Raw genomic sequence first — 22,527 nt, 5'->3', positions numbered from 1 at the left:
AGCGCTTTGTGTTTATAGGTGTGGGGGATCTAATTTGACTACATTGAACCCAAACTAACTGACTGACTGATGTGAATTCCTGGATGCAACTTTTGTTCCAATTTGTTCCTTTTAAAAAAGAAATGATTCATGGCTGTCAAAATTGTCAAATATGAATCCTGTTAATAATTATGCATGAAATATGTAATTGCCACTGTTTGCATGTTTGGAATTTCCTTGCTTTGTAAACAAATCTGGCTGCAGTAGGAGAGCAAGGAGAAGGAGAGTTGGGATCGTGCTTAATTGAAGCATTGTTTCTATATGCCAGAAAGTCACAAGTGCAATCTGGGACATAGAACAAAGACTTCTTATGCTGCTTGACTTTCTTGTCACAGTAAAGGGAGGGTGAGGGCTGTTGACCTCAATAAAATCTTCTGAATAGAAGATCTTGTAATCAGTATCTTAGGAGTGAGGAATGGAGCAGAAGTGTTGGATTGTTTCAACCAGCCAACCTAAGATGTTACATAAATTAGGTCAGTACTGAGTTGGAAAGCAGAATTTATCTGCCTACTTAATTGCAAAGTTCAGTTCTCATTATCACTTTTGTCTGCTTACAGAGCAGAGCAGCAGAGTGTGATGAATTATTGAGAATAGAAGAGGACACACAATGGCAAGCAGACGAAATGTGAGTATTTTTTATGTATCTATTAATAATTAGCTATGTCATTTAATTAGTTTGACCAGGACTGGTGTGACTTTGCTGTTTAATGATTTTGAAGATTTGGAGGCATGACAATAGCATAACCTTGCACTTTGTGTGTGCTCAGTGTTTTACATTTTATTGCTGAATAGAGTGAATGTTATATTACAACTAATTAATTTGTATGCCCCAATAACTTTTTATCTGAGTAGATTGCAATCTTTTTTAATTAGGTACTTTGATATTTTGTTTATTAAAGACATTGCTGAAAAGGGATCATTCAAACTTGTAAGATCTAAATTTAATGTACATTTTAAAAATCAATTTAGTTAGAAAACATATCGTATTCTTTTTCTTACTTGTCATAATTTTAACCTTGAAGCAATCATTATTTTTTATATATATTACTTCCAGAGTAGAACAAGTGAACATCAGTTGCTAAGTGCATAAGGAAAGGAAATTCATCATGACTGTACTGTGAAGTTGTCACTCATCAGAACAGTGTAGTCCTATATGGTATTAAAAAAAGACCCAAACCTGAAGGGAGGAAAGAATAAATACTTTCTGAAAGAGCCTTATTCACAGAACTAACGGGAGGTTATATTTCTAATCCCCAAAAAGAGCTATAAATGTTGAAAAGCAAAAGAAAGCAAGCTGACCTTTATAAAATCTCATTGAATTTACTATTTGTGCTGAAACAGTACATGGGATGTGTGCCTTTAAGAGTCAGATATTGGTGAATAAATGTTCAGTTTTAGAAGTCATTCTGTTCAGTTGAATACTTAAAGTTTTACTTCATCACATTAATTTCTGTATGTATTACGCTGGGGGTCTTTGTTAAGGGCAAAGTGTTGGAGAGTTTCTTCAGAAGAAGCTTTTTCCTTAAATTCAGCACATCCCAGTGTGCAGAGAGGCTATTTTTCCCCCTACAGTGTTTGCATGCCAGTTGGAAGGTAGACCTCTTGCATTGAAATTCACACTACCCTTGATAATTGCTGTTGTACTTTTTTTTTGAATGTTTTTGTTTTTTGTTATAGACTAAATTTATCAGAAGAACAAACTATTGATATAGCAATGATAGAACAACTAAGAGAAGCTGTAGATTTATTACAAGATTCCAACAGGTATGCTTACAGTAGCATATATATAATAATATAATGTATTATATTTAAAATTTTTTTGTGAATTACATTAGAGTTCTCTTTAAAGTGACAACTGAAAGCTCTCTGGAGTTACCAAGCGCTTTGTTAGCATACCAGTGTGTACAAGGTAGTTAAGAAGGAAACTCAAATTCTCTCTCGAGTATCTAGACAAGATTCCCAGTAAATTTAGAAGTCATAAAAGAAACCTAAAACCAGAGGTGAGGATACCCCTTAACCATTCATCTCATGTGCACTACTGTGCTTATCTGCAGTTTTGTGCAGGATTGTCACATTTCTTTTAGGGACTATAAATTTTCGTCTTATTCATGCTTGGTATATGTCGTTGGAATGAGAAGGGCTTCTGGCTCATCTTCATACCAATTCAATGAAGCACATAAAGGAGGTGCCTGAATTAGTGGGGGAGTTTCTTTAGTTTTCTGAAATCCAAAGGAGGAAGAGGAAAAGAAAGTTACTTAGATTTGCCCTGACTACAGAAGACAAGCTTTTATGATTTAGATGCCCATTTTAAGTGGCCAAAGTCTCATAGAATGGCTCTGGAACTGCAGCTAAACAAAATAAATATTTAAAAGAAAGGAAGTGATTGCCCTACTGGAAAGGTATGACAGTGGTGGTGCCTGTAGTTCTGTCTGTCTGTATGCTTGCTGTTGCTTTTCTTAGTGTAATCACCTTCAGAAACTGAGTTCATTTCAAAACTCATTTTATTTCTTACTTCTATGAAGTAGCTGATCTGCAGCTTCATTTCTCTGAAGACTAGAAACCTCCTTGTCACTTCAGCCTTAAGTATGCTTGGTTCTCTTTCCTCCCTTGATAGCTACTTGCTTTTGTGACTACACTGTTCTTTACTTTAAATGCCTATTTTGAACTGCTTTTTTACCTAGCAGACTTTTGTACTTTTAGGACAGAAATTTATTCCTGCTAGTATTTATAGAGAGACAGCTGGTTTTACTTTGCATTGTGTAAAGAATACTTGAATTTTTGAATCATACACTAAATACTTGAATAAAAAATATTTTTTCTTAACAAAATGTTGTAAAATTAGGAAATGGACAATTAGGAAATCTCTTTAGTTCATTTAGCTTCCTAATACCATTGTTTCTGCATCTCATATGAGGCTTATTAGTTTGTCGGAAGAGTGTAGTAGTTAAAAAAGGAAAGTGTTTGTTTTGGAAAAAACACCAGCAAAATATTTCAGTTGTTAGCCTGATAAATTTTGTCATTTTGCTTTTTTGTTTCTCAACATTGTCCTAATATTTCCTACATATTTAGATACTTCTATTAAATTGAGAAGGTCAATAAAATACAGGAAATCCGGCTTTTGTTTACACACAGATACTTTTAGCAAATTTCAAAAATTACTTTTAGAAGTGGCTAATCATGTCATGTATGTCTGTATTTCTCTACTGTTGTTTTTACAGCATGTTGGGGGGTTTGTGGATGCACTTTCTTTTTCTCACCTTAAAATACGAGCATTTATATTTAATATTCTGAGCACCATATAGGCTTTTCAATATACACCTTGTATATATACCTCTTGTATATTAGCATCCAGATCTAAGCAGCAAGATACATTTGAGTACCTAGTACTTGTCAAATGATGCTGTAGACTTTCAGTCCTCTGGGCCATGGACTCCTCTTTTCTTTTTTTTTTTTTTTTTTCTCCAATAATTACTGGATTTTATGGCATTTTGTTATATACTTGCTTTATGTAAAGCAGTGTGAGAAATTTTTTGGTTTCATACTCAAGAGTTTTTGTGTGTATCCAGATCCAGAAAGGAGTGTAAATGCTTTTGTTGCTCCTTACTTTAAGATGCACAAAACTGGCATTTGCTTTTAACTTAAACCTAGAGCATGTCAACCATTGTGACTTTTTCCAGTTTCCCTTGTGCATCCATATAACTCTGGTGGCCTAGTCAAGGTAACCTGGTTGAAATAACTAACTCAATCCAGGACCATCCTTATCTCACACTGAAGGCCCTTTAGGAGAAAACACTGTAGGGACTGGAGCAGCTGGTGATGCTGGTGCACTTAACGTGCACTGACTGGAATTCTTTCAAGCTGTTTTTGCTAGTGGGTGTGATTATTAAACTTGTAAAATGCTTGTCCAGTTACTGTTGGTTTAGTGTTCTGCAAAGTTTAAAATCTGCATACCCTGTTACACACCTGCAGCATTTTGTTTCCGGGAAGAGATTTCAGATTCAACCTTTTTCAATATTTTTAATGCTTGCATTGTATTTCTATATTTGCTTTCCTGTATTTCCTATTTTCTTTCATTTTCTATTTTACTGCTTTATTTTCAGCCACTGTGAATTAAGTGGAAATATCTAGGCAGAGCTGTGGCTTCCATTTGAACACTGGGTTCTAGAGGTTAGATACAGAAATCTGCAGGCTTCTAGATAACAACACGGTTGTTGGTAGTAAACAGGTCCTTTTGTGTTGATACAAGCCATTGCTCAGGGGGTTACTTTGCAAATGAAACCATGAATGATGCTTTAGACTGAACTGAAGCATCAAGAGGCATTTCCAAAAGCTCTTAAGAGATGACGCTGAACAGGTTAAAATGATAACTATAAAAATAGTTCATGTATATATTTGTTTGAAATTAAATATTGAACAGAATTGTTACCAAAGTTATAGCCCAGTACAATGTTTTTATTTCAAACCTTGCAGATTAAGCATGGATATTTCAGAGAGCAGTGCTGTGAATCTGTATCCCACAGAACCAGCAACAGTTTTATAATTTCAAGACTCTACAGTAAAGTGTGTTTATATACCTTCTTTAGAAAAAAAAAATTGTTAGATGCATCATGTTCAAGTTGCTACAAAATGAATTACATATTTGCCTTTGTCTTTATACATAGTGGTCAAATACAGATGGACATGTCTTCTCTTGGTCAGGTATGTTAATGAGTGTATAATTACAAAATGTTCTGGGGGGAAAGACAGAAAATGAGCCCACATTTTCATCAATTAATAATTTGCCAAAGTAGGGAAGGTAAAAAGTAAGTAGGCTGAAGGGCAAAAATAATTCTTCTTTAACATATTTATGGAATTGTGGGGCTTGCTTGCTTGTTTTTGTCTCTGTATGTGTCTGTAGATGTAAAATTTTTTGGTGTTTATCTATTACTTTTTCATTCTAGTTTCCCCACCCTGTATCTCCATATGTCAGTTCAGCTATGCTTCATCATCTACCATTTGACCCACCTGCCCTGTGCCCCCCCTCCCCCCATCTCCACCTTTTGGTGTAGGAAAACAGTATATTCATTAAGGATAAGCCCAAAATAATTTGTAAAATAAAAATCAGTGTTTTTCCAGAGTACTGTCACTACAGTTACAGAGAGTGTAGTTAAAGTATGGGGTTTGAGTTTTACAGTGTGATATATGTTGCTGATTATTTGTTCTGTGTCCTGTCTGGTGAAATAATTTTTTAAATGAAGTAGTTGGTTTACATTTGTATTATCCACCTGTTAGTGCTGGAACTGCACTTACATAGTATCTACTTGTTTCTCTGTCTGCTTTATATCACAATATTTGTAAGAAATACTTCAAGGTAATGCTATGCAAAAAAAAAAAAAAAAGTTCTATTTCCAGTAGTACAGACAGAAGAGTTCTTTATCTTACAGAGAGAAAATCCTGAAGAGGAACTGGAATTCCAGAGGAGGAGGGAGTTGATTATGGAGAAAGCAAAGCCTGAAGCAAGAACTTGTGAACAGGGTGAAAAATGGTCATTGAGCCAGGTATGGAAGTGTCCAGATGCAATAAATGTGGAAACATTTGGAATGGATCATTGCATTCTGTCAATTTGTGTGTAGAGATGATGGGTTTAGGACCAGTGTGGGGATTGGGCTATTTTTTGCCTTAGCATGAATCTCAAGATTTGACTGCAAATGGGAAGTTGATTAAGACCTATCCCTTTTGAAAGATCCAATATAATAAATATATATTTAATATAAAATAAATAATATTTATATCCAATAAAAAGCATAGTAGTTGCAGGTGTTGCATTCCCCTGGAAAAAAATGTTGTCTCAATGTTAGATCTTCAAGAAAATTAAGCACCTGTCTCCTTTTCTCCCCTTACCCCAAATATTCTTTTGTAGTTGTACAAGTTTCTAAGTTTACGTTAACAGCAATTTTTGTATTCAGTTTAATATTGCAAGCAGACTGTATATAGGTTGAGATTATAGTTTTTAAAGTTTCAAAAATATTTTAAAATTTGTACATTGTAATGATCCAGAAATGTAGAGCTGCAAAAAAACCATAAATATTTGGGGTGTATGTTATTGCTTCAGAACTTGCTGTGCAGGGATTTTGTGACTGCACTTGGCAAGGAGATTGTGAGAACAAAATTACAGAAGATGCTGTCTATATTGGCAGTACCTTAATATTGTCTGTTCTATCCAGAAGTAGGAGGTTTTTTTTGTTTATCTTGATGTTTTTCACATGTTCATGTATATAATCATTATAATATCAAATACTACTGTGATAAAGCTCTGTGGCTGTTGGGACCTAAGGTTCCAAGTGCTCTCTTTTGTTTCCAGTTTTTGTCAATTTAAAAAAAAAATTGACCCTAGAGAAATTGTTGAATTATAATTTACTTTTACTTATGCCAGTTGTCTTTCTGCTGAGTTATGATTGCTGCTGAATTAATGATTTTGTTTCATGTTTATCAGTGTGGTGTACATGTTTCCAATGTAACTATAACAGAAATGGTAACAAAAGATATGTTATATTGCAATTATAAATGCAATTGTTTACAGAATACTTTTCTCTTCAAATCTGTATTGAAAAATCTATATTTGAAAATGAAATCTTCGTGATAGTTTAATTAAAAGAAATATGCTGCATTTTAAGCAACAAACATTAAAACCTTATAAATACACTTATAATCCCTTAGTATTGAAGCAAAAAAATTAATGACAAATCTGTGTGAATTGTTTCCACATGCATTTTAAAAAAAAGTTATTCAGCTAGCAATAGAAGTATTTATGATTCATGCAAATTATTCATTTCAGTGGAAAAAAAAATAATGTGTATCTGACTATAATTAATAAAATTTCCCATTGCAGTGTGTCTGAAATATTTTCAGGTTTTGAAATGTTTGTTGTCTTTTCTTCTTTCTTTTTTACTTTCATGCAGAATGATCTATTTGTTTGGAACACAAGCGGACAAACCTCTCACAATGAGGTTAGATGTCATTTGTTTGTCCCTTTATGTTTTATTTGAATGTTTCATAGATTAAATGAAACATAACTGAATTCCACAGAACTGAGATTTGCATCAGAAATGAATATATGGTTTGCTTGGCATGTGGTTTAATCTTGTCATCTCAGAGATTTACTAGGGTATAAAAATATGCTTTCAGATCAGTTTGTTTCAGAGTTATGCAGTTTAGTACAAAACATTTAATTTTTTTACATTTTCTCCATTCAGACACATTTTTTTAATTTTTCTTTTTTTAATTCTTCCTCATTCAACAAGATTTTCTATTGATTTCAGCGCAATTTCTTTTTGCACAGTTGTGTCATGTCCTTGATTAGTTTTCAGAGAGGAATCTAATTTTATTGGTCCTGTAGCTTTCTCTTGTAAATCTCATTGGAAGATCAAAAAGGCTTTAAAAACCGTATGGAGCTCCCTATAGAGATTATTGATTTTTTTTTTTCAGAAGTAGGGCTTCTCTCTCTATACTGCATTGGGCATAAGCATATTGGAAATTTGTGAGCACACAGCCACCATCCACCAGACTTGGTGATGGGAATTCTGTAGTTCCCAGATCCCAGTGGAATCACTTTGTAAGTGGGATTCCCATTATGGGGTTTGGTCATAGGACTCTTTCTGTGTTGCCATTGGTGGTATGATGCTGCTCCATTCTTCCTGCTACAACTCTTAGCCTAGTTCAGGGTCAGGGGAGATCCTGCTCTGAGGCATGAGCTTAATTTCCTCTTTACTGTTTTTTAATGCAGAAATATGGTGTTGAATGGAAAATACCATGCAGAATAGTAATTAATTCTGTGAAAGAAACAAATGTGTCTAAGGAAAAGACATGCCTTTGCTTTGGTTTTTTAAATGTACTCTGCCACAAAATGTATGTTTGGTGGAACCAAATGATGACATGGGAAAAAACTGATAAATAATTGAGCTTATTTATAACTAGGGGGAATATCTTGCTGTCTTTTGTCAGAAATTCATATTTTCTAACAGAGAAACGGGGTGCAGTAAAAAAGGAAGATTTCATAGGTTTGAGACTATATTGTGGTCAGATTATGGGAATTGTTATAGCATGCAGTAGTGTTAACTTTTGCATTTTGCATGATCATATATGCTGAGATAGAATAACACCCAGAATATAACTTTGATGTATGTTCTTGAATTACACAGGATAAGGATAAAAGTCCAACAATGTCTCCTACTACAAACACCACAATTCCTTTTGGCCTGAAGCCACGATCAGGTAATGTGAGAAAACAGTTTGTGTGTACTGGTTTGGGGTTTTTGCATCTCTGTTATGTTTAGATATCTCTATTTTTCCCCATGAAGAAGTAAGCAATGTAACATTTTCTGTACAACGGTTAGAAGAAGCTTGGAACATTTAAAGATTCTCTAGTTTTGAATCAAGATTGAATTTTTAAGAAGTATTTATTTGACACATTATATATGGATCAATTTTCATCCATTACTAGTAAATTCAGTGTTTTATAAAATTATATGTATATTAAAAATGTGTTTGGATATAACTACACATTTTATATGCGTATACATATTTATCATCTGTGCTGACATACTAATTGAAGAAAGATACTTTGCTTGATTAGTATGTGGTGATACAGTTTAGATTTTGTTCGAAAATATGTGTGAATAATTAGGCTATTTTGAAAACACTTGTTGCTCTGAAAATTGTTCACTTCATTGAGTCTGTCAGTAGTTAGGCTTGAGTAAAGATCAAGCATTATGGAAAGGTTACATCTTTACTTCAGCCAGCAGCTGAGTTCAGTCAATTTGCAATGCACTGTATCTATGTAACCACCAGTTTTATTTGATAGCAAAGTTTATTTGATAGCAAAGAAACAAACTAAACCTCAAAATAAGTACCAACAAGAAACCTCCCAAACATAGAGATGTATTTGAGGGCTTGGTTAACAGTTTCCTTTAAAAACTGGATTAGCTACACAATTTAATTCAGTTTTTGTCTTCTGGGTGCGGAGGTAGTCAATATTAAGTCATGCCATATCACCTCTAATGAGTGGCTGTAGTTTTTCAGTATGTTTCAGCATACTAAGACCATAGTTATGTTTTCTCTCATTCACCACAAATGCTTTTAAAGTGATGGTAAACGCCTACAAATTTGTAGTTTCCCTAACAAAATACTTAGTAATAATGGCAGCAGTTTGTGAAACTGCTGGTGAAACATTGTGAAAATGTTTATGAAATTGTACCCATAGATTTAGTTGGGTTTTGTTTGTTTGTTTGTTTGTTTTTAAAGTATTAGCTATTTTTATGAAGGAATATACTTGAAGTTTCTCAAGTAGTTGTGATATATAGTTAGACAGATCTGTTCAACTGCATTTCTTTGGTTGTTGGAGTATAAACTCAGTCTGTCTTGTTCCTGATGATTTAGAAATGTTGCTAGCATAAATTTAAAATACAGGTTAAATGATGAACAAATGGGTCCTTTCAGGATCTGTTGAAAATAGAACATTGAGTAATATTGCATAGTCCAATGGTGATATTGCAATATCACTGTTAGGAGAAAAAAGTGAAGGAGCCCAGGCCATGTTGCTGCTTTCACAGGATATGGGCTGTGTTCTGAGCCCACAGTGAAATCTGCTGCTGGGGGTTGGAAGTTGCTTTGTGCAAGAATATGCAAGACTGAGTTCGTGTTCAAGTGTTAGTTTAACAAGCACTTTTGAATCTTGGCATATCGTGCCCAAATTTCTTATACTTAATGACTAGAATAGGTCCAGGTGAAATAGCCTAGAGACTATTTTTTTGAGAGAATTTCTAGAAAGACTGGATTGCAATGTTTGCAACAAAACCTCCAAGTCACATGATTGAAGACCAGATGTGCACAAGTCCTACACTTTATCCCCTTTTTATATATTGCAGCTGTGTATAGCCTCATTGAATACCAAAGTCAGTTGGTTAGAACATGCTGATTTTCTGCACTGTACTAATTGAAGTTCATATATTCTAAAATCTTTGAGCATGCCAATACTGGAGTGTCTTTTGGTCACATTATGATTGTGTTAAACTTGATAATGTGAATTTATTTTCTTTTCCATATGAGACACTACAGGCACTAAGATAGACCCATTACTGTACAGTTTCTCACCTGATCATGTCTAGCTTCAGTCATCTTACCTTAAATTTATACTGTGGTAAGATGGAGGAACTTGGCAATAGTAAAACCTGATGTCCAGTTTCAGACAAAAATACAGTGTGTTAGCTATGTAGCACCATGTAGCAAAATGAAACCTTGCAAAGGCATTGTAAAGCTGCACATTGTTTCATCTTCTGCTGTTTTGCTAACACATAAGAAATACTTACAGATAGGAGTAGTACATGGCAGAGAATGTTTGTGAAGCCTAGCATGGTTTGTGAAGCCTGCATGTTTTTCCTTTGCAAGCTGGTTTGCTTGGCAGGTCTGTAATTTCTTCATTTTATTTCCTTTAAAACTTTGTACAATTTTTGTGCATCTGAACCATTCTGTCACTGGTTGGAATTTGTACTTGTTGATTAAATACTGCTTTATTATCATAGACCTGAGCTAGTGAAGAGGTCCAGCATTTCTGTGACCCAGGAAAGTTTTTTAGCTTAATTTGTGGTGTATTTTAATAGGTTTTTTCATTTCAGTTCTTAATGGCCTTCGGGGAAATGTTAAAACTTACTGGAAATGTAAGCTCAAATGAAGTTAAATAGTCCTAGTGACTTCTAACTGTTTAACTTTGTTAGAGCTTACTTTTGAATTAATTGGCTCTATAAATCTCTTAAATCCAAGTGCAACATTAAAAGGACATTGAAGTGTTCTAAATAAAATGTGTCCACCATGCTCTGTGGGAAAAACAGTGGCAAATTTTCAATGAAAATATATGTAACCATATTTTTTTCTGAAAGTTGAGCATTTATTTTCATCTATTTGAAATGAATGTTGCTTTATATTTGACTTTCTGTTCTCATCATTTCATAACGGTTTATGTCTCTTGGAAAGGTGAAAGTAAGCTGTTCTAGACTTGTGGTAAAGATTCCAGTTTTTTGAAGTACAGACACAAATATAAGTGCTTCCAGAGGATAAACCACAGTGGCTTAAACTTCTGTGTTAGTACATACTGATATGTGTTCAGGACTGAAGGTCCTTTTATACTTTCATTTTTAAGGTAGGCAAAACATTGGGGAAATTCATGTCTGATGGCTGACAGAATGAAACCTAAGTAGCGAAAGAAAATATTTTGAAAGGTAATGAATATGTTTACATTTCTTGAAAGATTTTTTTCCAAGGGTCAGAAGTTTATATAGAATGTAAAAAGGATTTTTTAATTTCTCAGATTATTTCCTTCTGTATTTTAAATATTTTCAGAGAGTGTGGACTTTTCAAATTCACATTAATTTTGAAAACCTTAAAAAAATTCCATTGAACAGAAACAATTTTCTTAGAGCTGTAGTTTTTCCACTTGGGAAGTGCGTTAGCTCTCTGAAAAGGAATTGTGAAAAATAGCAAATAAATTTTAATTTTCCATCTTTCATCCATGAATTGATTAAAATGTTCCAAGTGGTGCTAATTGTTGAAATTGAGAGTTGCCAAGGTCTTGTGCTATCTTTAATATGCCAGACCTTCAAGTCTGAACAGCTTCTAATACATCTTGCTATCAAGAGTTGTTTTTCCTTTTGTGTTTTTGCCATTTCTAGGTCACTGTGTTTCTTAGTTTCTACTGAGCAAAGTGACAGCAACACAGACAAAAAAAATTTCTACTGTCAGAGGCTGAAGCAAGCACTGACAAAACTTGAAGTCACAAAGCACTTTGTATTCTGAAGTGAGAAGTTGTTCCCTTGCAGCTCTTCATAACATAACATTATCTTATGCAGCATAACGTTACTTTTGAATCTAGTGCCCTCAGTTTGGGTGACTTGTAGAGAACTTGAAGCACAGTGTTAGTATCTATGGTAGACATGCTTGTATTTCAAGTTAGTTGGAACATATAATGATCAATGGAACTTGACAGTATTTTTCTCTCATTTGAGTGCTCATTACTGTCTTTCTGTCTCTGGATGTTTATTCCTTCCATTTGTTTTCTTCCCTAACTGCATTATCTGTGTACTTTGGAAAATAGTTGAGAATTCCAGTTGCTACCAGAGTCAGACTGTTTACCTTTTGCTATAAATCTGTGTACTGTTACTCAGTGTTGACTCAGAGTTTAAGCTGTGCTGACTCTGAAGTTCAGCTGGTGTCCCAATAGCCAGAAGCAGTGACCCAGCCTTGGGAAAGTCTAAAGAGAGAGAGCTGTGAAACTCTGAAAAGAAGTTTAAGGTGAAGTTTTATGTGACACAATCTAAATTACTATCATGTTAATACAGATGCCAAAATTGTGCGTAGGAGAAATCCTACATGAATAAGTTCCTTCTGAATATTAGTTTGGAACGTTAGAAAAGAGGGACTTTCTGTGCTTACTGAAACTTTACTTTGGACTTTATTCTAATATTTGAGTGGTTTTAGTTGGTTTTAGATCTACACAGCAATCTTGAATTGAATTGTGTTTATGGTTTACCATTTAGAGCAGAGGTAGTTTATAGTCTCTAGTTTGGTCTGAGGAACATGAATGTCGCTTGTGTGTAGGATTCAGTAGATAAATGTGAAGATACATGTAGAAAAATAAGAAATGAGTGAAGTAATTTTTTTTTTTTTTTGTGGAAGTGATAAGAAACATTGTGATCAAATACAGAAAGAGTTCATTAAGGAGCAACATCACTGTGAAAGGCAGAAAAGAGATTTAAATCTCTGTTAGAAAATAGGAAACCAGTGTGAAGCTTTGAAAGGATGGATGATATGCTGAAGAGATACAGGAAGGAGATATTTTAAGGGTGTCAGTATCCAGTTCTGAAACACTGTAGAATGGAGGTTTGAGGAAAGTTTGGGCAGAAGTCCTTGCCACAACTGAGACAAGAGACAGAAGCTCAGAGTAGCTGTGATGGGGAAGGAAAAAAACCTTCTGCAGAAGGATCTGAAGATCAGTAAGAGGTGGTGTTGTGACTAGTTGAAGCAGAGAATGCAGAATGGATAGGAGAGCAGGAGCTGTATTGCTGCCCCAATTTAGCTCCATAGTGAGGTCATGGGTGGTCATGAACTTAGGCACGACATGCTTTTACAGTCATCTGGTGAATAGTCTGCAGACTGTTGCAGCTTCTGTGGAAATGTACAGTTTTGTGTACTTCAGGGACGCCAGTCAAATAATTAGTGATGTGTTTATTAGAAGACTGTCTATGGTGCAAGTGTGCCAAAGCTTGTTGTGCAAACTCAGGATCAGCCTTTGGGGGTATTCTATGCCTGTTCTTGTCCCTGGGAAGCCTCTAAATGTTGTGGAGGACCAGTACTTACATAGCATGGTGGACCCATTGTAGATTTGAATTTGTTGCTGGGGAAGTTAGCAAAAAAAAGGTAGTGTTTAATTTATTATTAAGTGAATTAAAATGAAAGGAAAACATCTGTGGTACATGTACTTACTGAATGTCCTTCAACAAAATGAGAATCCAAGTGATAATGTAGTTGCTGCTTCCAAAATCAGCTGGGAAATTGTAATAATCTTTTCATATGGATGTGTAATTTTTCTTTGTGAGAAGTGTTCTTTTTATGTAGTTACACAAATATATAAAAATCCTGATTCTGTGAAAGTTTCCTCCTTGAAACTTCACAGCTGGTATATTCACCTTCTGACTCAGAGTCAGGGATTTTATCAGGCTATAATGTAAAATCTATGGGTACTTTTTCTTAAAACTTGGTTGTAACAAGTTGTGCGAAGTGCTATGGTTACAGTGATCTTGCTAAGCTTGACAGCCTTAACTGCACATAAAATGTATGATTTGCAAGTACTAACATTTAACTCTTCGTTCTTTTTATTCTGCACCATCTTTCATTCTTTTCTCAAAATTTATGCATTTTGTATTAATCACCTTTGAATTACATCTTTGCCATTACCATACAATCCTAATGCCATATATTAAATGCTGCTGCCCACTTTTATCCCCACTCTGGTCCTTATTACCACCATGGTTGGACTGGTTATCACTCCCGTCCAGCAGACCCATCCCTCAGTTTTCCTCCTATCTCCTTCAACACACTTACACAGGCACAAACATGGGACAACTTTAGCTACAGTATCCCATCTGAAGGAGACAGTGACAATGGTAGGTGTTCCATATATAATTTACTTAATTTTGTATTTTCAGAAACATGAGTATGTGGTGAATGCCCTACGTGGCTAAGGACAATACTCTCCAGGGGGTGTTTGTAAGACTAAATTCCTCAGAAGATGCACTTTTAATTTGCTGTGAAATATGTAGTGTCAAAAGTCAGAGTGAAGTTTCACTCTTTTTTTACTCTGATGAAAGATCTTTTCCCATGATATTGATTCCAAGAACTGTTTTCAGTGTGAGTTTATTTACTTGCTTTATTTTCATGAATTGTGGAAGTTGTACTCAAACAGCAGTTAATTTTGCTCCTCTCTCTTCTGCTGTTTTTATTTATTATTTTTTGAAAGTTACTATTAAAATATCCTGCTTCCATCTGCATTTTTTGGTGCAGGTACGTAACTACCATAATAGAAGAATCCATAAAGAAACAAAGCTGAAACAATCAACTAAGCAAAAATAGTGATTTCTGTTCAATAGAAACTGTTGTTAATAACCTGTTCATAGTGAAGGTCAGGTACATTAGTGGACTTTTACTGCTGCTTTTGTTTTGGTTTTCTCCAGGGTTTTGTTGTCATAATACACTGAGGCACAGCACTGAGATGCAAAGTAGGTCATGTTTTGCCAGCTGCCCTAAAGTAGAAAGGTGTTTAGATATTAAAAGGTTGCGAAACTGTCAAAAGCATCGGATTGAAACCAAGACCATAAATATTGACTGATATATGCAAACATTTAGCTTACGGTTAAGGAAATTTTCCTGTCTGACTATTGAGGTGCCACTCTGGAAGTCACACTTGTACCACCCAAGATTTCAGGACTGAAGCCTCTTCACAAGAGGGCATTTCGTTCTTAGTTCAGGTCTTTAGTTGAGAGTATTTCCTATTTGCCTCAGTGTTCTTGATTATAAAACCATAAAAGATAGCATGTGTAAGGAATGGGCTCCGTAAGGGAAGTGAGTGTGGAATATAAAAATTCTGGTACTGGTAACTTGAAAAAACTGAATTTAGTTCATGATGGTCTGAAGCTAAGTTAATATTTCACTGATGAATAGTGCAACAGAGAAACTGAGAGGTGCTTCTTCTATCAGTGCAGAATTTGATGTGTTTACCTATATTTTTTTGTTTTAATCTTCTAAATGTTAGCATTTCTCTTGGAGTGCTATAGCAGAAACTGCTTTTACAGCTGCATATTTTTTTTTTAATTGGGGTTGTTACATTTCTGTTACTTAAATTTAGACTGAATAAGTCAATCAAAGAGAAAAGTAACTATGAACTTTCAGCCTGACTTCAGCTCTGCCTGTCATAGTCCAACTTTCTTTTTGTCTGTTGTAAGTAGAGTCAGGTTAAATAATTTTGTGGTTTGCCTCAAGGATGACATTATCACACTAAGTACTCAGTACGCTGAATTCTTTGATGTACAATTAATAGTGCAGAAATTGATATACAATTAATAGTGCATTTAAATTCAGTGCAGAATTGAAAATTTTTGCCAGGAAGTTTGTCCATTTGTCCTTGACAGTGGTATGTTGAGTAGGTTATTAACAATGTTATTAACTATTACTCATCTAACTTGTTGACACTTGTGCAGAATCCTTTTTAAAATTTTTTTTTTAACAAGTACTGCTTAATAACCTGCCTTGAGCATGGATTCAAAAAGCAGAAACTAATTCTTTGAAAGAGTGAAAAATAGACATTCAGGTGTGTGTGAGGTATGGGCTCCCCTTGTTGGAGGTTGTGTGTAATGCTGAGAAGCAAGCAACACTCAGGACTGCCGAAACTTCCTCTAGTGGAACACTTCTAGAAAAATTCAGTACATAACTAAAACTTTTATAGTTAATGCTTTAGAGTGTGAAGGTTTTTTAATTTTGTTTTTTAATCAATTAACTTATTTTCTTGAAAAGCTTCTAATTGTAGATTCACACTGCCTAAGATTAGCCTGCCTTTTTCTTGTAGTGTAATTGACAAAGTAATGCTGATACCTTTCAGTAAGGTTCGTCTGTAATCTGAAATTGCAAGGAAGTAAATCTTGGAACTTTGACTTCACAAAGGCATAAAAAAGGATAGCTGTGGCCAAACTGAATGAAGACCATAATAGTACTCTAATTCTATGAAAATTGAACATTATTCGGTTTTTATTGATAATTATTTGAAATGTTGCTCCTGCTAATAAAACTACAGTGGCTTTTAGGTACCATCATTGTGCTCTTCAAGAAGGTGTTTCATCTAGGTATTTCATCTGTGAGAGGCAGCAAAGCTCAATTATTATACTTGTACAATGAACTAGAAAATCTTAGTAATTGCAGCTACTATTTTTAATTAATGTGATAGGAGATTTTTATTTCACCTCTTAAAAATTTAGAAACAGCCTCCAGTAAGTTATTACAGAGTTGGTAATGCAGATATTTTAATACAGTACAGTTCTGGAGTTAATAGAAATCCTTGATATGAGTTTCTGCTCTTGAAAAACTTGGGATTAGGTTTTTTTGGTTTTTTTTTTTTTGTAGCCATCTTAAATGATATAATTTTTAAATAACATTTTACGTATTTTTCACCATATATCAGTGTTCTAACAGGCTCTGTGTTTTTGGGCATGAACAGTCATAGTCACATATCACCTTTCTACAAAATGTTAGGAAGTATGGATCTGTTCACACACCCTGCTTTGGATTTAGAATTCAATTCCAGATGTTGAGTTTGCCTTCTACAAAGCAGAAGATTAAATATCAGTAAAACTGTGGGCCCTTTGCATCTGAAGGCATGGCTCTGCTACTCTCATGCATTTTGTGGCAGGTCAGCATGAGGAATGTTTTTATTTATGATGTGTGCACCTCTGTGTAGAGCCTTTTGAATGGTGACACTGATGAAAATGTGTTGTCCCCCTGGAGAAGGGATTTGAGCTGCAGTCACTCTCTGTAGTTCTCAATCCTGCACATTCTCTACAGGATGCTCTCCCACTCTATCCCTGGGATTTCTGATGACATTACAAAGAAAAGAGTTTGGTAATATAGAACTGTAGTATTAGTTGTTCTATTTAAAAGCAGTTCTGTTTAACACATAGCATTAGTACGGCATTCTAGAAATTACTGATTTTACTGAAATTACAGCAATGCAACAAATTTCAGTTCACTGAGAAAAGTTAAATCAGGACTGTATGAGTCAAGTAGTGGAAGGAAGCAAGTTTGGTAACTGGCCATGGTTTATTCTGTTTTGATGCCTAAGATGAATAGCCTAAAGATATACAAGGAATTTGCCTTAAGCTGTTTATAGTAGCTAGGGGAAAGAACTCTGCCTTTTGGCTGAAGTGCCATAGGTGCTGTCTGTCCCTTTGGCTAGAGAAGTAACTTAGATCAATCATCTCATTACTTAAACAACATGCATTCAGGTGAACCTGCAAACAGTTGGGTGAGATTCCTCAAGACTACAATTGCGTGAGGTGGCAAACAGAGTCACAAACAGGGACAGTTGCATTTTGGCTGTACATCCTCTTGTTCTTCCGACCCATTCAAAGCAGTCACTGCTCACACAAATGGAAGGGTAGAGGCGCATATTTGCAGAAATGTCATGTAATGATTTCAAGGAACTGTATTTTGGGCAAAGTGATAGAGTTGACAGGACTGGTAGGAAGGAGAACTTCCAAGGGCATGTGCTATGCTATGTTTGCAATATGACTTTGTAGTGTAGGCACTTACTGAATGGCTGAGTCTTCCTACATTTGTCTTTGTTTGGTGGGTTTGTTTTTGGTTTGTTTTTTTTTTTTTTTTAGCATAACCTTATCTAGTAAGCATTTTGTTCTGTGTAGGAGGCTTGTCACGACTTTTTATGCAGTTCAGCATCTTGTTAGGAGAGAGCTCTACTTAAGAGTAAAAGGTGTTTCCTGCCATGTTAAATACAAAGTGTTTTACAGATCAGACTCTCTAAGGGACACTGCTGGTGCTTAATCATCTGACAAAACTTGCCCGTTCAGATTAGGATTTGGATGATAATTTATCTGCACCATTGCTGCCTCAGGACACTGTCCAGAGCAATATCCAAAAAGCAGCCATTCATAACTGTAATCCAAGATTAGATTTTTCTGTCCTCCTGAGGACAAAAAAATTTTCTAACTGTTTTTGCTGGAGGCGCTGCCTAAGGATTTTGCTTAATTTAGAAATAAATAAATCAGAGTGTTTGTTCTTAAACTAAAATATCTCTTTTTAAAAATCACAGTGTTCTTAAGACCACAAAGAAATTTGGAATCAATAGATCCACAGTTCACAATTCGAAGGAAAATGGAGCAGATGAGAGAAGAGAGAGAGCTTGTGGAACAGCTACGTGAGGTATGTGAGTGTTGGTAGAATTAATTTATGCTGATGGAATTTTCAGTCTTTTTCAGTTTTTCTTTGGGAAAATTGCCTAAGGAGAAAAATAGAAGAAAGGTTAAATGAGGCAATATTACTTCTGCAAATCACATTGATGAGACTACTGCTGAAGTTCTTTATCACAATCAGATGTCTGTATTTCAGGAAAGACTTTGTAAAAATGAGAAATAATAATGGGAGTTACCTGAATGGCATCCAGTTAATCAGCATGCCTTGCACTGGTGGAATTAACTATTTGTTTAATTTAATCAGAAAGGATGAAGTGAGCACTTGAGAGACAGAGAGAGAGGTCTAGGAAGTATTTCCAAGCAGCTGGAGAAATCTTCAGTTTTGCATGTAAAAGGCACAGTGAAATTTATTAGTTCAAGCTCAAAGTAGGTAACTAATGCTTGAAGCAGCTTTCTTAGAAATTAAATCAGTATTTCATCAGTGGAAAATCTGAATACAGAAGGTGGTTTCCTGATATATTGTCTTGAATGTAAGAGCTAGAACCTGATGGAAAAATTGGTGCATAGGATTTGTGTTACACAACTAATACCTGCGTAGCAGTGTTTGTGTGACACCTGGTTGTGTTGACAAAAAAGAGATGACAACCTTTGCTGTGAGGAATGTCACAAGCCTGAACCTGTCAAGGTTTCCAGGTACGTCCCATTAACAGGACAGAGAGAAAGATGTTAACATAACTGCAAATCCTGATAGTGATAAGTGATTTTCAATTCTCATCTGAATTACAAGATTATTTGTTTTTACCTCATTAGATTCATGGAACGGCTAATTGAAAAATGATCAGTTTGTTTTAAATAACATATCTTCTATTATTTAATTTTAAAGCAACAGTGTTCTTCTCTTTACCAAATAGTGTTTAAAGGTGGGATTTTTAATGTAGAACTATGTGGACTTCTGGATTTGCATTGTCTTACCTCAGGCACTCACCTGTTCTAAGTATGAAATAACCTAACTTTGCCCTGCTGATTTTCTGATTTTTCCTTTTTTTTTCTTTTTCTTTTTTTTTTTTTTTTTTAGTAGGACAGGTCTTAAGATCTGTTAAAGATTTGACATAGTTGATAGAATGTAGTGTATTATCAATTCTAAACCTGAATGATGCCAAAAGGACAAGATGCAGGAATTAGATGAGACAGACATATTGGCAGTGGGGAAGAAAATGCAGTAATGGGGAAGTAGCAGTAATAAACTGCAGTAGCTGGTGGTTATTCTGACCCTAGTCTGTTCAGCAGCATGAATGCAGCTTTTTAACATTTCTTTGAATGAGTTAAAGAAGAAGGGTTACCAGAAGTATATAGCAAGTCCCCAAATTCCTAAAAATGATCATAGATAATTTCCACAAGATTCTTGCCTTGTGCATTAGTTGAATTAATCCTCACAATGAAGAGTAGAACAAGGTCAGAACACTGTGTCAGGCGTGATTGTGGAGAAGTAATAAGGATGTCTCTACACAGTATTAGGTATTACCAGTAGTGCTGCTTTAATGTGTTACATTTTAGCTCCACTCACTATCCTTCTTAGCTCTCACCCTGAAATATCATGTCCTGGAATGCAAATTATTTTGTTTCTTGTGAGAAGTTTGATTACAAGTCAATGAGCTAGAAGACTGACCATGTTTGAAAACACAAAGTGAGATTTTCAAATTAATAAAACTTATTTAGATATACTGGGTCCTTTAGTGGCATTAGTTACCACCAGAGCATTTTGATTATGTACTGCACAAGAAAATAGCCCAGAACTTATAAATCATTAAGTTTGTACTTTATTCAATAAATACATATATTAGTCAATTTTGCTTTTGAACCGTTTAATAGTAAGTTAGCATGTAGTGAGATTCCACAGAGCTATGAACTCCAGCATGAAATGGCCTTGAGTTGGTATTGTTGATGCACTGTGCTCCTATAAAAAGCATACCCTAGTCTACGCTGTCTCCCAGCAGACAAATTAGTGTTCTAACAAATACATTTTTATTTCATTAACTTTATATAATCTTTTTGTAACAGGTTTTGGAAAAACAGTCTCAAAGTGTATTCTTCTATGTACTTATTTACTAAAAATGTTTTCTGATTTGTGAATTAAACCAAGGTGAAAATGAAACATTGTATTAGTGAACATGATGCACTCACTTGTTTGCAGTTGTGAAGCCTGCATGCAACTACTTGAGTAGTGTGTCTAGTAAAAGAAAAAAATGGGAAAATACAATGATACCCCAGAGTGCTTCAGTGGAGGCTATTTTATGGTGAGGCCACCCAAATAAAGGATGTATGAGGAAGAACTGAAGAGCTAGATTTCTTTAGATTAGATTTCTTGCTTTAGAGTGCTGAGAATATCATGTGACTGTCTTCAGCTGCCTGAAAGGTAGTAAAAGAGAAGGTGTAAAGCCAGGCTTTTCAAAGATTTACAGTGAACCCATGAAAAACAGTGGCATAAATTGCAGAGAAAGACATTTCAAATAGTTACAAGGAGAAAATTCTTTGCCATATGGGCAGTGAAACACTGAATAAAGTTGCTTGGAGATTTTGAGGGCTCTCTGTCCTTGCAGATATCCAAAACTTAACTAACCAGAGCTCTGGTGTCACTTCACATTTGTTAGACTGTGACCTCCAAAAAATCTCTTCCAACCTACTTCCTTTATTCTAAAAGGAATTATCTATTAATAGATTTTCATATTCAACCAATATAGGTTGAGGTAAGATATTAATAGAGAGTAATGACATTTAGAGGTTCAAGAAATATCTGTTTGAAGATATTGGGGAGTAATTATCTGTAAGTGTAGAGTTGGAATGTTTTCAAGATTGGTGCACAGTTCAGGAAACTCATCATATATAACAATCTATTTGGTTTGGGGTTTTTTTTATACTGAAGTATTTTCAAAAGTATTTTATTTTGCAATATCAAATTCTGTTTTTTGAGACTTCCGTTTTTCTTAACGTCTATCCAGAATTTCTCTTTTACATCTGAATGTTTTGCTTTCTCTTACCTATTTTTCTGATTACTCTAAAGCTTCCTGAGTAATTTTAAGGCTACTATGTCTTTTATTCTCTGCTTGTTCAGTCATTAACACAATGTAGTTCTGTTTCAATTTTCTGCTGATAAAGAAAATTTAAGATGGATAAGTAGAAGACTTGAGGGAATGGTAAAAGGAAGGAGTCACATGCAGTTCAGTCACATGACTAATTGCATGAAGTTGTGTTTTTATACCTCTCTGTATAAAAATAGTTGCATATTGTGGCAGCAGCATTGCAGTGTTGAGTTCATTTAAGGAAGTTTGTGTAGTTGAGTGACCGGCATAAAGGAGGTTGTGGTTTAGTTTCTAAAGAATTAGTTATATAAAGGAATTGTCATTTTTTGGTAGTAAAAACTCCAAACCTGGCTATGTGCTTACAGCATAGGAGATGAGAGTATTTATTCCCTTTTTGTCCCATTCATGCATTTCTGTGTCAGAGTGTGCCTGCATTGTTCCTTTGCAGAACATAGAAACGAGACTAAAGATCTGTTTGCCCGAAGACCTGGGCTCGGCTCTGATGGATGGTGTCGTTCTGTGCCATTTAGTCAATCACGTTCGCCCTCGGTCTGTCGGGAGCATTCATGTACCCTCACCAGCAGTAGTAAGTTGCATGTTTCTTGCTGCACTGAAATGTTTTACTGATTACTGTTTCAGTCCCAAATGATATTTGGGTACATAAACCATGTTATTGTTCAGTGAAAGATCTTTGCTGTTCAGGGCAACATTTATACAACAGCAAATGCGAATGTCCATTAACTTTTATATATGATACATTTATATATATTGTCTGGATATATGTGTGTATATATACAAGGACATTTATAAATGAACAAAATTATCCTGCCTTGTCCCTGATCTAGCAACAAGATCAGGTATTTTCATAATGGCATTTCTGTTCAGAACAGTATGAAATGCTTTGATTACAAGTT

At 34.9% G+C, this 22,527-nt stretch overlaps 1 protein-coding gene across 3 annotated transcripts in view; it reads left to right on the top strand.

Annotated features, from left to right (window-relative positions):
• Positions 1-22,527, top strand: part of LRCH1 (leucine rich repeats and calponin homology domain containing 1) — a 115,684-nt gene that overhangs the window by 72,530 nt on the left and 20,627 nt on the right. For 2 of the 3 annotated variants that reach the window (XR_005955071.1, XM_041466921.1), the window contains exons 10-17: positions 597-664; positions 1,717-1,803; positions 4,701-4,737; positions 5,463-5,576; positions 6,978-7,025; positions 8,217-8,289; positions 18,437-18,546; positions 22,062-22,199. Coding sequence is in view for 1 of the 3 variants with exons in the window: in XM_041466921.1 (XP_041322855.1) it covers positions 597-664; positions 1,717-1,803; positions 4,701-4,737; positions 5,463-5,576; positions 6,978-7,025; positions 8,217-8,289; positions 18,437-18,546; positions 22,062-22,199 (675 nt within the window). In the remaining 2 variants the exon portion in view is untranslated. The remainder of the gene's footprint in view (positions 1-596; positions 665-1,716; positions 1,804-4,700; positions 4,738-5,462; positions 5,577-6,977; positions 7,026-8,216; positions 8,290-18,436; positions 18,547-22,061; positions 22,200-22,527) is intronic. The other variant, XR_005955072.1, reaches the window with a different exon arrangement.

Source organism: Pyrgilauda ruficollis, unplaced genomic scaffold (assembly GCF_017590135.1).
Source record: "Pyrgilauda ruficollis isolate IOZ18807 unplaced genomic scaffold, ASM1759013v1 scaffold20, whole genome shotgun sequence".
Taxonomy (NCBI): domain Eukaryota; kingdom Metazoa; phylum Chordata; class Aves; order Passeriformes; family Passeridae; genus Pyrgilauda; species Pyrgilauda ruficollis.
Note: the sequence above shows the minus strand (reverse complement) of the source record. Positions and strands in the feature narration are given on the sequence as shown.